The sequence below is a fragment of the Toxoplasma gondii genome, chromosome VIIb (genome assembly GCF_000006565.2).
Source record: "Toxoplasma gondii ME49 chromosome VIIb, whole genome shotgun sequence".
NCBI lineage: Eukaryota > Apicomplexa > Conoidasida > Eucoccidiorida > Sarcocystidae > Toxoplasma > Toxoplasma gondii.
Genome location: NC_031475.1, coordinates 1,148,074 through 1,163,241, shown reverse-complemented (window position 1 = coordinate 1,163,241; position 15,168 = coordinate 1,148,074). Strand labels below are relative to the sequence as shown.

General features: G+C 49.3%; 2 protein-coding genes and 2 non-coding genes across 4 annotated transcripts; 1 reads left to right on the top strand and 3 right to left on the bottom strand.

Moving 5' to 3' along the window:
• Window positions 1–127: 127 nt before the first annotated feature.
• TGME49_262560 (hypothetical protein) lies at window positions 128–3,814 on the bottom strand. The gene is made up of 2 exons (XM_002365317.1): window positions 2,649–3,814; window positions 128–1,777 (listed from the first exon to the last, which is right to left on the bottom strand). The coding sequence occupies exons 1-2, from the start codon at window positions 2,725–2,727 to the stop codon at window positions 1,005–1,007; spliced, it is 852 nt and encodes a 283-aa protein (XP_002365358.1). The 5' UTR covers window positions 2,728–3,814; the 3' UTR covers window positions 128–1,004.
• A 92-nt stretch (window positions 3,815–3,906) lies between these two features.
• On the bottom strand, window positions 3,907–3,980 carry TGME49_262564. Its single transcript has one exon. It is a non-coding gene; the product is annotated as a tRNA-Ile (tRNA).
• A 163-nt stretch (window positions 3,981–4,143) lies between these two features.
• TGME49_262568 lies at window positions 4,144–4,217 on the bottom strand. Its single transcript has one exon. It is a non-coding gene; the product is annotated as a tRNA-Ile (tRNA).
• A 3,193-nt stretch (window positions 4,218–7,410) lies between these two features.
• On the top strand, window positions 7,411–10,689 carry TGME49_262575 (hypothetical protein; the record flags this gene model as incomplete). Its single annotated transcript, XM_018781289.1, has 5 exons — window positions 7,411–7,575; window positions 8,213–8,540; window positions 9,122–9,253; window positions 9,910–10,025; window positions 10,375–10,689. The coding sequence occupies 5 exons, from the start codon at window positions 7,411–7,413 to the stop codon at window positions 10,504–10,506; spliced, it is 873 nt and encodes a 290-aa protein (XP_018637124.1). The 3' UTR covers window positions 10,507–10,689.
• Between the last annotated feature and the right edge of the window lie 4,479 nt (window positions 10,690–15,168).

The window sequence follows — 15,168 nt, the reverse complement described above, 5'->3', positions numbered from 1 at the left end:
ATGCACTCATTTAACTCATTTAAGCAGTCTTCGGTGGTGACGCTATGACGCTCGCCACGGGTTGTCTCTCTCTCTCCTAGGTTCCGTGGGAAGGGCAGATCACATGACGCCATTCGGCCTGGATGTTGGCCCACTCGCGTACGTTTCAGCAGGTCGGCCTTTCGTTTCTAGTTGAGTCTTAAGTACCAAGCGTCACAGATGTATTCTCGAATTCACATCCAAATACAGGAGCAACGAACAACACAGAAGTGACACACTCCTAAGAGTTGCTTTGAAGAACCGGAGAATTGTGTTGTATTCGAAAAAAAGACCAGTCTCTGGTGTTTGCCACACAAAGGAGGCATCTCCACGAGAGCCTTCACGGTCGACGGGCTGTCAGATCACGTTTAAGATCGCGCTTCGTCTCACTCCCCTCCTCTCGAGAGGCGAAAGCCCCGATGCATTCCTTGCCACTCGTCGGATACACACAGATTCTGAGGCACGGGGGGTCGGACGTTGGTTTTTTCTCAAGTATGCAGACGCAGGCAAACGTCGCGTGAACGCAAAGAGCCGCAAACGTTTGATCAAAATGGCTGTGGAGTGCTTTTTTTCGTTTCCTGGATTTCGGGGCAAGCATGAACAGAGCACGGAAAACGCGACGTTCGTACGTGTTTTTGACAGATGCACCTTTCGCGATAGAGCAAAAACGCTCGTTCGGCTGCCGAGTCTCCGACGTTGAGTTTAATCGCACCGAGTCGGCGCCTCAGTCCCCTCGTTTCTAACTTTTTTAGTCGCATGCGCGCTAAAGCGCGTGCAGACCATATACCTGCACATCGGTGAGTCTGCTCAGAGAGCCAGGCAGTTGCTCACGAAGAAGGCGACTCCGGAGGCTCTTGGTCTCTTGATACGGACCAGGACGTCTGCCGACTCCAGGAACCCTCGGACTCGAGGAAGAAGTGAATTCTGGGAGCTTTTCCGTCCGCCACTGCCTGTCGACTCTCCAGCGCCCAGCTTCTCCGTGTCGCCTACACCAGAAACCCGTACAAATCTGTGTAGTGGAGCATTCCGTTCGCTTCGTCCATGCGCTTGTCGACTTTCGCGAAAAAGTCCGACACAGCTTCTCTCCAATCCCCGCCCCACAGCGAAGAAGCCTTCTCCTTCTCTTCCGCCTCGTTCTTCTCCGCCTTCTTTTCAACCTTTTGTCCAGAAGCGTCCCCTCCGAAAAAAGCTCCTAAACCCCAAGTGTTAAAGTTCCAGGCTCCCCCTCCAAGTGCGGCAGCCTCGGCCGCGGCGGCTCGTCCCAACGCCTCCATGAACGTCACCTGCTTCGGCGCGTCGGTCAAGGAACCTGCGGTCGCGCGCGCAGCCGCTGGGGGAGTTGAACTCCAACGCCCCTGCTGCGCTGCGGCGCCACTGCGGGCCTCGGTGGTGAGGTCGAGGGCGGCGGTCGCCGCGGCGGCCGGTGCCTTCTCGACTTCAGCGAGCGCGAGTGGAGGGAGAGGCGAGGCAGCGGGATTGCATGCAGAGCTGGAGTGGACTCCAGGTCCCAGAGTTCGCTGAGAGGAGAGAGACGACGATGCCGCGCGACAGCGCTCCCAGTCGCCCCGGCCTGCAGAGACAGAGGGACCTTCGCCGCCGGTCTTGGCCTTCGAGACGGCGGAGAGTTTTGAAGTCTCCGCCTCAGAATTCGCACTTGGAGACGATGAGCAGACCTCGGGATGCTGTGCAGAACATCGGGCGGGGCGCGCGGTAGTTGAGAGAACGTTCTGGTGCAGCTGCGCCGTCGCGTGGGCCGTCGCTGAAAAGGCAGTGCCGAACACAAATTCACACAGAAATTCATGTAAAATTCAACAAAGTCCTGTGCTTGGACAGGAGGTTCACAGACAAAAGACGGACTATGTTCAGTCGTATCCTGCGTCTACTAGAAAAGCCGGCAGTTCTGTGCAAGTTACGACGTACCCTTACAGGAGATTCACAATCCCTCTGCCCACAGATGAACCCGCGCAATGAAAGAACATGTGAAAGAATGCGCCGAAACTGTCGTGAACACATGAATACAGAGGAGCAAAAAGAGCAGGGCGGATTTCGTCTCGAAAGAGTTCTGCCGCGATGCCAGCTATTTGCCACAAGACACCGCTGGAGAGAGTTGGAATCGCTCCATCCTGAAAAAGCATTTCGAAGCAAAGGCTTCTTTTTTGGGCACGAAGACTCAAAGAGACAAAGTTTTGTTCCGCTACCTCATCCTAATTTACTTCGATCCTCGGTAACGAGAGAAATAATGACTCCACGTTATACCAAGAAGGCGTCCTTGTTGCGACTGGGACTACTGATCGTGTTCCTGAAGTACATACACTACCCCTACAGAAGGGAGCTGTTTGCTCTCAACCGGACTGTGTTGCCTAGGTGGCCTACATGTGGAATTCAACTGTGCATCTCTCCAACACCCACCTCACAACCCAGGCGAGAGGAGTCCGCTTCTCTATATTGTGATCTGAACTTCAAAGACACCGGCAAACCTCACTACAGGACTTCCACTTCACTCGATAATGCGAGACTATGGCCGTTGTTCCCCGGGGTCCTGAACCCCCCCCCCCCCAGGGATAGAGATGGGACCTTCGTTGCATTGAGGAACAACGGACACAGAAAGAAGCGCTTTGCTTGGTGCGTACCCGAGTGAGGAAGAAGGGCTGCAAGTGCAGCAAGGAGTAAGACCGGCCACTTGGCGCCTGGCGCGAGTGAGGTTTGCATTCTGGGGACAACGTCGGGGTGGAGATGGGCGTTCCGAAAACGTTCTTTCCAGCAGCAAAACCATCAAGGGTTCGTAAGGAATGACGCAAAACGGAGTATTTCGTCTGGAAAAAGGAAAAAGCGATCAGGGCTGCGAAGCAACACAGAGAGGGACGAAGACGACCAGTGTGACCGTTGTTGGTCTTTGCGGGAGACAAAAGGATCCACGATCACAACGAGGCATTTCTACGAAGAAAAAAGGGAAAACCACACGATGGTGTCACGAACTACAAAAGAAAAGGCAAGGGAACATATAGGAAACAGCGTCTGTGGCAGAAAGCAGAAACAACGGCAGGGTGAGGGCACGATATCCCGTTTTGAGGGCAGACTGCGGCACCCGGAGAGACGGACGATATGGGGAACGGGGAAAGAGTGTGGAATTCCAAGCTCCTGTTCAGTCAGACAAGCTCCAGCCAAAACAGTGTCCGTTCTGCGGAACAATAGGAAGCATTTCCACGAATTTGCCGTCTCCTCTGCTCAGATGCAAAAAAAACAAGGAGGTGCGGTTGGTGGGGGGGGACTGGGGGCTACGCCCAGACAGGCGAAGGTCAACACTGGCCGGCCCCGAGGTGCCAGGATACTCCCAGTGGTGTGCGTCAGAGAAACGCCTAGAGGAAATGACAAGCCGGAAGTTTGTTGTAAAGAGCACGCAGAGGAGAATGGGGAACCAGAAAGACACGGGCACAACTGGGGGAAAAGGAGACACGCAAACACGCTGGTACCAGAAAAACCCTAGCAAGAGGACGGTCCGCGGCAGAATACGCCCGGTTCCAAACTTCTTTAAGCTGGTAGACGAGACGCCGACACTTTCCTTTTGGTACCGATAGTAAGGGCTTCAAAAACGCGTTTGTAGACAGCAAGTCTCTTCTGTTTGCTCAAAGGCATCCAGAAAAGGTCTACAAGGCAGAAAAACGTGAGTCTTTCCTTCGCATCCAGTGGGCACACAGCGGCAATGGCACATTTCAGTGTCTCCTGGAAGGGAACTTCAGTCTCAATGGCAAGAAGCAAATGGCGGAGAATTGCAGAAGGGCCCGTGACTTGTGGCCACTGAAACGCTGACATCTCGCGTGGACTTCGGGGAAGCAAAGAGAGTGCAGTTGCAGTGAAACAAAAGCTAGGTCAAACCTCTCCACGGAAAAATGGTCCCAACCGGGGTCGAACCGGCGACCTTCCGGTTATTAGCCGGATGCTCTAACCAACTGAGCTATAGGACCTGGTGTGTTATCCAAGGGGGGTTTTCGGGAACAGGGAAGAGGAATTGATGCATATAACACCAACCAAAATATGAATTTCGCGCGTGGATTTGGGAGAAACAAAGACAGTGCTATTGCAGTGAGACAAAAATGCGGTTTTTTTAAAAAGCTTCATCGCAAAAAGTGGTCCCAACCGGGGTCGAACCGGCGACCTTCCGGTTATTAGCCGGATGCTCTAACCAACTGAGCTATAGGACCTGTTGGGACGTGTTGCAAGGGTGCCGCCACGGATAAGAAAAAGTATCTTTCCGTTTCCGTTTTGCAACTGTTGAGCTTGCTTTCCCCCTTCAATTGACTTTTGTATTGCTGGACGAAGGGACGGACCCCCTCCGCAACAACCCAGGTCGTTACAGTCTGGATCAGCGCCAAGATCGACGACACATCGTACATGGGTATCGTGCCTGCTCTGTGCCACGTCAACGCGGCCTGCTCTTTTTACTGACAACACAGACACCTGAAAGACGGTGAATACGCGTAATGTTCTGTGGAATAGCGTCTACAGGCGAGCCTTGACAGTCGCAAGGGCACAAGAAGACAGGTTGAAAGTGCACCATTCTGGTGATCCGTCTGCATTTTCCGTCTGCCGTTCCGTCCTGCAACCGTTTAGAACCCTTTGCTGGTTCAAGAGGCACAGACGCTCTGCAGAGAGCACAAACGCGGACACAACTAACACGACAGACGCGCTTCTGTCAACGTCAGTGTCCTCGACTTCTGTTGACAAAGACGAGACTCTAAAGACAGAAAAACGTGTTTCCGTACTCCTGCGGTGGAAATATAAAGGTACCATGAACTGTGCATCTCTTGCTGCGCAGAGATGTAAGGTGTTTGGTCCCTGTTCGGCAGCGCTCCAACAGTGCCGAAGCCGGACACCTTCCCCCTAGAAGCATTTGTAGCACACACTAAATTGATTAGAAAATAACAAACATATACGAACATATATTTATATATGAGTATATTCTGGAATATAGTCGGTTTGTTTCAGAGGAACCGCTGTCCCCGAAGACGAATGCTAGCAGGTGAGTTCCAAGTGGTTGTCTGTGGCCGGGACTCGCCGAGGTGCCACTATTACTTATTCACAACAGCGGTACAGATTTCATGATATTCACTTCCGCAGCCTCTTTACCTGACGCTAGTCTATACGAGATAAACGGGTGGGATTCTTGTTGTCCTGACACGCGGTTGATCACTGAAGAAACTCTTCGTTTGCTTGGAATTTATGAAAAAAACTTGACTTCCTTTTTCGAGACGGCTACAAGAGCTGGTCTACATACCTCTCTAAAGAATGCTTTCTAAAATGAATGTTGCCAGGAGTCACTGAGGCTGCAGTTGACACAGAAGGTATGCAAGCTGGTAAATGGTCCAGCTGCAGAGTCAGCTGGCTTGAGGGCTGCCAGTAGAGAGCTATACACACACTGATAAAAGAATCCCGAGATAGCACCGACAATGAAATGACTGGAATGCATGCCAGGCAGTATAGATTGCCCATAATCAAATCCATTAATAGTTTATGTACTTACGGTACTATTATCTATCCTCTTTTTCTAAACAGGGAGCATGGAAAACCTTAAATGTCCATATTCGGTATTTTGCCGCTAATATACAGTCATCCGCGATATTTTCATCTGTCGTAAATTTGGTCGAGTGCCCTGTCCTACTACATCATATCGCATGATGTGGAAGTCCAAACCTATGCCTGTCTTAGGCATTCCCCAGTGGAGCGGTGGTGTAACAAAGTGGTATATGGCTAATGCAGCTCAACGGCATTTTGTGGATCTGTACTGGACTGGCGACCTACGATTTACAACTTCGGATCTAGAACAGCGTATCATAGATAAAGCAGCTGGACACAACAGTATGATGGTATTCGTATTACTTGCATTTCGAGTTAACCTACGAGTTCCTGTCATGAGACTACGTAGCTATGACTGACCAGCAAACCTCCAGAGGGTCTTCCGAGCACGATTTACCGCTTCAGTTTCAGTGCTCATCAAACTCAAATGTGTCTCTAGGTGCAAGATGTACCATTCACTTCGGTTTCAGATTGCAGACCACACAACCCATAGAGGCAACGGTCTTCTGAGGCATCTTCTAGGTGACTGTAGTTCCTTGCCACCTGTGTTCGAGATTCTGCCGCGGAGAGCTCAGAAGCAGTCAGACTGGAAAACACAATGTTGCCGTAGTAGAGCAAAAGCGCAAGGCAGATGTGGTTGGTTGCTTCGACGCTAAGCCACATTTTGCGCTCTCGTCCCGTAGGGCAAAAGTGGCAGTGCGTTTTCGCCGTCCGTCTTCGCGAGACCAAAAAGAATGAGGAACTGCACTGTTTGGATCATGTCTAACTTACATACGGCAAACGAGCTGACGCATGCGGGCAACCTAATTAAATCTTTGTTTTTGAGGATTTTCGTCCTTTAATTGGTTCTCCCGCTTCCGATCCACCTAAAAAGTCGTTCTCGTCCACGCAGGAACGCCGTCGGTCCACGGACGCTTCGAGGTGTGTCCGAGTTTGGCGTTGAGAATGGTTCCTTTTCTTGCTGTTTTATCATTCTCCGCGTTTCCCAGACTCACATTGTGCCTGTGCAACCCCTCTTTTGTTCTTGACTGTCACCGAAAAGTGTAAAGGAGCGTGTGTAGTGCAACGCGGACTCAAGAGATTCTGCTGCTGGTACACCATATCTGATCAGTACTTGGAAACGGTTGAATTCGATCGGTCCTCTTTTCCTGCTGCTCTTGCCTTCGCAAACGCATCGAATCTAGGATTTCTTGGCGCTTATACATGGAAGCAGGGATTCATGCAGGGTGGAACAGCACTTTTCCCCACGTGAGACAAAGACGTTGTCCTGAGTCGATAATTCACTCGAATCTCTGCGGTTGGATTAGTACCATTTCACGGATACAGGCCCACCGATAGACGTGGTTCTTTGATGAATTCGACCGGAACTCAATTGGGTAGCAAACAGCCAATCCATAGGGAAGAAACACTCCTTTGACGCAACGGCCGTGTAAACACGAGTTTGTAGGTTTGTGTGGCGGCTTACGTGCAAATCATATTCAGTGTATCCTACACGCGTTTCCACCAAATCCTAAAAAGCTTCGGGCGAATGCAACTTCCGCGAGTCTGATCACTTCGCTTCGAGAGAGGGCGCGCGTATCTTCCACGCTTTTCCTCATGGTCAACAAGCAGGCACACTGGAGCCGCCTCGGACATCACCTGTGATAGAGGATATATTATTCAGCATCAGGCTGATGTTTCAGAGCAGCTGGTTCCGTCTTCTCTAACACGTTTTTCGCCGGTGTTTCCTCCATGCGAACGGGAGCTGAATAGATCTTCTCCGTCGTATTAGGATGCTTCACTCCAGACTGTGCCCTGTCACTCTTCTTTTTCAAATCAAAAATGGGTGATTTCCATGAAGGCGGCGGAGGCGGGAACATCCAGGCGGTCCTTCTTGGTTTGCTTGGCGTAGCTCTCTACGCCGGCAGATGGTGGCTAAACAGTTGGATTGCAGAAGCGAGGAGGACGAAGGAACGCATGGAGCCTATGTGGTTGCATGACAAAGAAGTCAGTGAAACACGACGAACTCCTTTTGCTTGTGTAACGAGCTGCCATTCACACAAAAAGAGTCTTCCGCTCTCCGGGAGTTGCAGACTAGGGAACATCGCGAGTTGCACTGGTGGCAGAGATAAAGTGCCTCGCTTCGTTTTCAGCGCCCACAACAAAACTACTTGTCATTCCTAAAAAAACACAACTGTCAAACTCAAACCCATAGACAGCGGACAATGCATGACTACCCATCCAGCTGTCTGGGTCTGCAATTCTACTGCCCTGAATATATAAGTATGAGGGAACGCATGTAATCTATGGAAATATATACGGCCGTAGAGGCAGCCCGGTAGTTGGAGACAGTAGGGCAGACGTAACACTTTCTCCAGTTGCACACGTACGTATTTCAACACGTATGCTTGACTCTCTAGTGAACCGGCTTGAATTTATGTTAAGAAATATTGTGACGCTCCTTTTTTGGCTAATTCGCTTTTCATCCTAGCATTCTTTTCATCCAGGAGTCTGGCCCTCTCGTGTCCAGATCTCGACGTAGCTCTCGTGACTCGGTCTTCGTACATGAGTCAGTTCCACCTCTTTCCTCTGCACGGGACTGCTAGCGTTATGTTTCCGGTGACTCTTTCCTTCGCTGGTGCAGCTGAGTGTCCCAGACGTTCAAGAACACTCAGAGGCTCGTGGACGCAGCGAAATTGTCAGGAGCGTGGACTACTCACTTCTCATTCATCTCGTAGGCGGGTCAACGTTTGTGCCCTCTGCCGCGACTACGGCGCCTTCAGCTAGCGGTCTGAACAGTGGCCGATGTGTCTATGCTGGCGAAATCCTTGTGGAATTTCATCTGAAACCTTCCGGAGTTTCTCGCGCTCTTGCCAACGGCATCTCCCTCAACTTCTCGGGAGGAGTCATTCAAGGTCTCTGGGTCAACGGCAAACACGTCGGCGCGGACGGTGCACCGCTGCATGCAACTGGTACGAGAAAGAAACAGGGCGGAGAGCAAAGGCAGGTGAAGAAGACGGCAAACGAAAACAACATCCTTAACTTTTTGTGAAACACTCGGCAGGCCTCGTGATCAACAAAGTTGAAACTCCTGCAGCACCCGCTTTCTTCTGTCAGTTTCCCTCTTTCTCATCTATACATATATATTTAGGTATTTATTTATATATATTTATATGTGTTTATGTACATATATATATATATATCTATATCTATATATATATAGTGTACATACGTTTTTATATGTCCCAACACAGAGATACATATGTCTGCGGAGATCTGTTAGACTACATGCCTGCAAACTATGTACACGTATATCTGTATGCATATACATCTGTTTTCACAAAGATGCACGGCCACATGGATTCAATATGTATATATATGTATCTAATTAGTGTATTAGTCGCGCGCGTCAACGCTTTTGCATGCACACACGGGCGTACATGAAAATCAAGATGTGCACGCGTCTCAGCGGATGCAAATAAACGTGTAGGTACATGACTGCGGTGATGTGTCAGGGAAAAAACAGGCGAGGCGGGTTTTCACTTGTTTTCAGGCGTTTTCTCCTTCACAAACGCCGAGCGAATTCAGTGGCTCAGACATCGACTGCACATTCCTGGAGCTTGGTTGTTCGCAGAAGACGCAAACAAAGTCTTTGTCTCGTTTGTCAACTGCTTTGACCAGGCAGGTGTGCACTCAGAAAAAGTGCATCTAAATCAAGCCCACAAAGCATAGACACGTATGAATCCACCTCTGCGTCTTCGTGTGTATTTCCTTAGTGATATCAATACATACGCAAGCAGATATACACAAATACATAAGTATATACATATATATATATATGTATATGTACTATATACACGTTCATATCCATATATATGTAGTTTCACGGGCAGAGTAAAAAAGAGTACAGTGCTTGAGAACGCTCGTATATGTAACTGAAAATGTGCACGAGAGTGAACAGAGAGGAGAACTCAGTCAGGACGTGGAACACTTTCCATGTGGCTGTATTGACACTGAGATCCACGATGCCTGCAAAGTCATCGCAAAAGGAGTCAAGTCATGCAACGATCGTAGAGACGCTTGCTCAAACACGCATTCCTGCACGTGTTTGCCCACACACATCATATATTCCTAAACATATAAATAGATATATATATCTATACCTATATGTGTACACACATGTATGTAAGGGTTGCTCTGTACGTATGTGCGAGACCGTGTAGAACAGAGTTACACAAGTACATGTGCGGCGTCTGGAGTCGATTTCTCAATGGATGAAGGGAGTCTCTGTCTCGTGACCCGTGTGAACAGAGAATTGCACGAGGTGTTTTTTCTTCCCAGGTGTGGGCATGCAAAGGGCAGCAGATCCTCATGACAACGAAGAGTACCTTTTCGCAGACTGCAGGCTGTATGAGGCCCACAGAATATTTCCGTGCTTTGACCAACCTAACCTTCAGGTTCGCCTTGCTTCTGTTTCTCTGGCACAGTCTAGCAAACTTTAAACTCTCTTGTCTTCGGTTTTTCCTCCTTCTCCCCTTTCTCGAATTCGCAGTCTGCCTCTGTTTCTTCTCGGTTCCTTTCCCCTGCATGCTGGCGTCGGTGTTTCACTTCTTCTTGTCGAGGTGCCTCATATCGCGTCTCTCTTTGTTTCTTTCTCTCTCTCCTGAGTCCAAGAAAGCGACACCTCTCGTTTTCAGGGACATTTCAGCCTCGTGTTGGCATTTCCAAAAGACACTTTTCCTTTTCTGTGGGAACTTCAGCTTCACTGTGGCATTCCAAAAGATCATTTTTTCTTGTTTTCCTCAGGGAACTTTCAGCCTCACTGTGACCGCACCTCCGTCGTGCTCTGTTGTCGCAAACAGTGGGTCCTCAACTTCACCTTTCGTGCATGCAGGAGCTCAAAACAGGTCGCGCCGCTTTGACAAGCCAATAAAATAAAAACCAATGCTATGTGCATATATCCAGGGCTGACATGCATATGCATTGTGCGTATGTACATATTTAAATTTGCAAATAGTGTTGTCATGCCTCCGTAACTGCAAGATCTGAATGCAGCAATTCCACATATCCCACTTGGCACATAAAAACAACCTAGTAGCAAAGCTCATAAAATATCAGACATCTGGAAAGGAGAGCGTAAAAGCGAGGACTGCAAATATAAAGGCTGACAGTGTTGTAAAGGGCGAGGGGGAGACTCTGGAACTTTTGCGTCAGAAAACGGGGAACCGCGTATCGACTCAGATGGACAGAGGGTCACTGTTACCAAAAATGTATGGCGCAAGCGGAGAAGAAGAGCACAGGAATGAGAGAAAAGCAGACCTACACGCGAGATTCAGGATTCGTCTACAGCTACGCTAGAGTTTGAGATGCGACGCCGAAACGAGGGAACGCTGAAATATTTAGACTTCTGGATGTCCAGCGAACCAAAAAAAAGATGTATGACAGGGGAGAACCTCCGAGGAAGATCAGATTCAGACACGGAAGGAAGGCTTGCATTCGTGAGGAGTTCCACTGGAAGCGGTTTTTCTCTCCTCGCTTGCGCGTTTAGCGCCGGTGGCTCATGTATACAGAGACACTGTGGACTACACACTCAAAACGAGACAAGGAGACAATTTAGATGTAGACGAGTCCCTCCCCCCTTCCTTCCTCGACGATGTACCCAGGCAAGAATCACACTCCAAAGAAAATAATCACATTCATATATATATATATATATATGGGGCCGTAAACGTTCACATCCAAATACTGTATGTACATAGGTATGCAGATATCCCCATCTGTATAATTATATATATATATATGTATACACATGCACACAGGCACATGTGGATCGACTTGCAGGTACACGTGCAGTTGCGTAAACATCTACATACGTGCATACGCGTGTGTGTAGTTTATATGTGTGTCCACATGAATATATATACGTATATATATATATATATCTTTGTTATGTGAATTCAGAAGAGTGTGGTTCTCTTTCTGTGCATCCTGATTGACTCTTCTTCTCCCTTTGTTTCTATCTGGTCGTGTGTTTTTCTTTTTTTTCCTTTGTTGTCTAGAGGCGCCTGTCGAGTGTGGACTTTCAGGCGGAGTGGCAAGATGAGGTGAGAGGGAGGAATTCACCTGCAGGGGCATCAGGACGAAAAAGAGAGTTTGCTTTCGTATTCAGCATGCAGCGCAAAGTCCTTTTCTTTCTCCCTGTTTCTCTCCACTTTCACAAGAGCACAGTCAACGAAGAATGTTCCACTGGAGCCTTCCTGGGCTTCCCAGACTTGTAAGACAACTGTAGTCTCGAGAGGCGACATGCGGCGAGGTGGACAACTGGTGCCGATCCACATTTTCCTTCTTCCTTGAGAAATCGACAGCTCAAGGATTTCGGGGGAGAACTGCACCTGTAGAAACGGCGAGGTTTGTGTCGATCTGCTGAAGAAATTCTTCAGACTTTCTCCCCTTATGTTCTGCATCGACGGCTGTTTATACTTCAGGTCCCCTGCCGTCTTCGTTGCCTCTTTCCTCCCTCGTCTTTCTTTCCACTCCGCGATTTCCTGGTCTTGGCACATGCTCTCCTGTCGTCTTCTCTCTCGTCTTACATCGATTCTTGTTGTCTGTCCTTCTCGCCTATCTTTTTTGTTTCTTTCCTTCTCGACTGCTTGTCTCCGTTCCTTATTTCGTCCCTCTTTGTTTTTCTAACTTTCGTTCTCTCTTCTCGTCCTTCCTCCTGTCTGTGTGTCGCTTCTCTCTCCGCTCTTCTCAGTCTCCCCGTTTCTCTCTCGCGTTTGCTTTTATCGCTTCCCACCAGTCCCTCCTCGTTCTTCCTCGCCGTTGGCCCTTTCCAAGTTTTTCATGCGTTTCTGCCGAGGCTCTCTGCGCTGCCTCGCCGTCGACTCACACACTCGGTGGAAAATCGGAAAAGGCTCAGGCGCAAAACGCCGAAACCTGTCGCCCTCCTCAACCAGCTCTCGGCCGCCTTGTCACCCTCCCTTCTCCGCGAATCACAGCCGGAAGAACTCAGATCACTTTCAGGTATCCCTCTACCGTTTAGACGCACTTCAGAAGCAGCTTGTCAAGTTGACGAGGTTCACCGTCTCGCTAGCAAAGAAGCATCGTAGGGGTAACTGTTAGGCTGTTGCATACATCGGTCTGTTTCCTTTGTACTCCAGTAATCACGAATATCCCTCCACCGTTTAGATGCACTTCAGAAGCAGCTTGTCTGCGTGTTTTTTTCGCGCAGAATCTGACAACGAAGCGTCGTTTGTGGGCGCCGAAGAAGCGAACGAAATGGTTCCCCTCTCTGTGTACTTTCGCGCTTCAAGGAAATTCCAAAGTGAACACTGGGAGGTGAGAGACAACGGCCGCTGTGCGTCAGAATGGGACGGCGAGGAAAACAGCTCGAGATGGTGTCAGGCCGACGCTGTCGGCACTACACTGCGGAGTGTCTACTCGCATCACATGTCAAAAGAACATGATAGTTCTCGTTTTTCTTTGAACTCTCAATGCAAAGAAGGGGCTCGACAGTTCTACCGACGGTGTGTCATCGGGATCAGTCACTACAGTAGCGAGTAAACCGTAGGAGAGGGGAGGACGGTTCAGCCCGGTTGTAAGAAGGCCTTCTCTGTTTGCTGAGCTGGCGCTTGAGACGCTTGATTCACCGATATCGAAGTTCTGCTGTGTTAGAGCATATCCTAGTTACGACGATAACTCCTGCAGAAACCGGTTGTACTGGCGCGACAAAGATCGTCCAGGGAATCGAAGATCGTTCCTACTCACGAATAATGCATCGTTTCAGTTCTTGCGCAGGTGCCAAGCCCCCAACGAATTCGATCGTGTCCCTCGAGCAGTCTACAGTTCGTTTTCTCGCTGTCTCTCCGGCCCCGTTCTCTGCTTGTTACTCCTCTGCAGAGAATGTACAAGCAATAGTTTTAACTTTCTGCACAAGACCCCACAAAGAGAAGTATAATATAAATAACGACTCCGCTGAGTCGAAGACAGCATGTCCCCTCCAGCCCACTGGTTTCAGGAGCCTCAGGAGATAGATCCACCAAGCGCGTCCTTGGTGCACAGCAGAACGTCGTTTTCTTTCAACAATGAGGATTCGCCTGTTTCGTTTCTTTGTTATTTGCACCCGCCCTCGCATTCGCCATAGGTCGCTCTTTTCTTCGGAACTTCGTCTTCTCTATTCTCTTTCTTCGCACTTTTTCCAGATGCTTCTGTCGCTGGTGACAGACGCATTTGTCCACTTCGAACGCTTCTTCCACTTCCCTTTTGGAGGAGAGAAACTGGACGTCCTCTTTCTTCCTCATGATCTCTCTCCCCTCAGCTACGGTACGCCTGCCCTCTTTCTTCTCCTCAAATGCGTCAGCACTGGCAAAGGCCTCACCCTCCACAGAAAAAGTTTATACATATATATATATATATATATATATTAGTGTATATATATATATATTAGTATATATATATATATTAGTATATATATATATATATATTAGTATATATATATATATATATTTATATAAATATTTGGAAGTAGATTTGCACTCACACCTGCGCATGCGTTGTTTGCGTTTTCCTCTCACTCTCGAAACCTATTCATCTACGCATACACATATAAATATATATATACATCTGTGTGTGCAGAAATACTTCCATGTCTGCTTTTGTAGGTGTTTTTGTCAGTTGTCGTAGATCATCAGCACGCGTAGAAGTTCAGCAGTTTAAATTTTGTGGCCTCTGTCCCTGAAGAGCGACGACTGTAAATTTAACAGGTGTTTGTCTGTCACAGATTTGTAAGATGGTCTGCCAGATACGTTTGTCTTTTCTCCTCCACGTTCGCGTTCTCTGTCTTCCGCCGCGGTTATCCGTCTGCGTGTCACTCGTTGTAGCCTCTCGGTTGTGCTTTCGTCGACAAGTGGGTGTTTTCAAGTTTCCTTCTCTATTTGTTACGGCGACTTTCTCCGTTCGCTTTTTCTCTGTCCTTTTCGCCCCCTTGTTTGTTTTACGTCCTCTCTCCCTTGTGTGCGCTTGCTTTCTCGTGCATGCATATTCCGTGGAACTGCCTGTGTCCCAGCGGCTGACGGCGTCGTCGTCTTCCGCGACACACTCTTGGACTTTTTGCTGCTCTCTCCGCCTGCCTCGCCGCTCCTCGACTCGCCAACTGCAGACGACCTGCTCTCAGCTGTACATACACTCTACCGCGTGACTTGCGGCTTGTGGGTGGCTGCGAATCCGTGTCGCTGCTCTCTCCACTCTTCATGTCCTCGTCGACGGAGCGACGCGCATTCAGACGCTTCGTCTGTCTCCCAGGGACCCTCGAGGTGGAGATCAGCGCACAGGCGGAGGCCGGATGCGAGATCTTTGAACATGGGCGCGAGGAAACCTGCGGCGAGAAGAGACAGAGCACGCAGCGAAGGAGACGCAGACACCTGGTGGGGAGACTCGTGGATTCCCGACGCCATTGCAATCTACCTCGCGACAGAGGCCCTCAGTTTCGCCCGTGTAAGGCGCCAAGAAGTGAAGGAGGAGAGACAGAAAACGCGAGGGCGGCTCCGCGAAAGGCGAGAACGAGACGGACGAAAGGGAGGGAACGAACGTTCAGAGACAGAA

Coding starts and splice junctions, on each gene's coding strand:
- TGME49_262560 (XM_002365317.1), bottom strand. CDS start 2,727: ATGCAAACCTCACTCGCGCCAGGCGCCAAGTGGCCGGTCTTACTCCTT. Junction 1,778..2,648: donor AGCCCTTCTTCCTCACTCGG/GTACGCACCAAG, acceptor CTGCCTTTTCAG/CGACGGCCCACGCGACGGCG.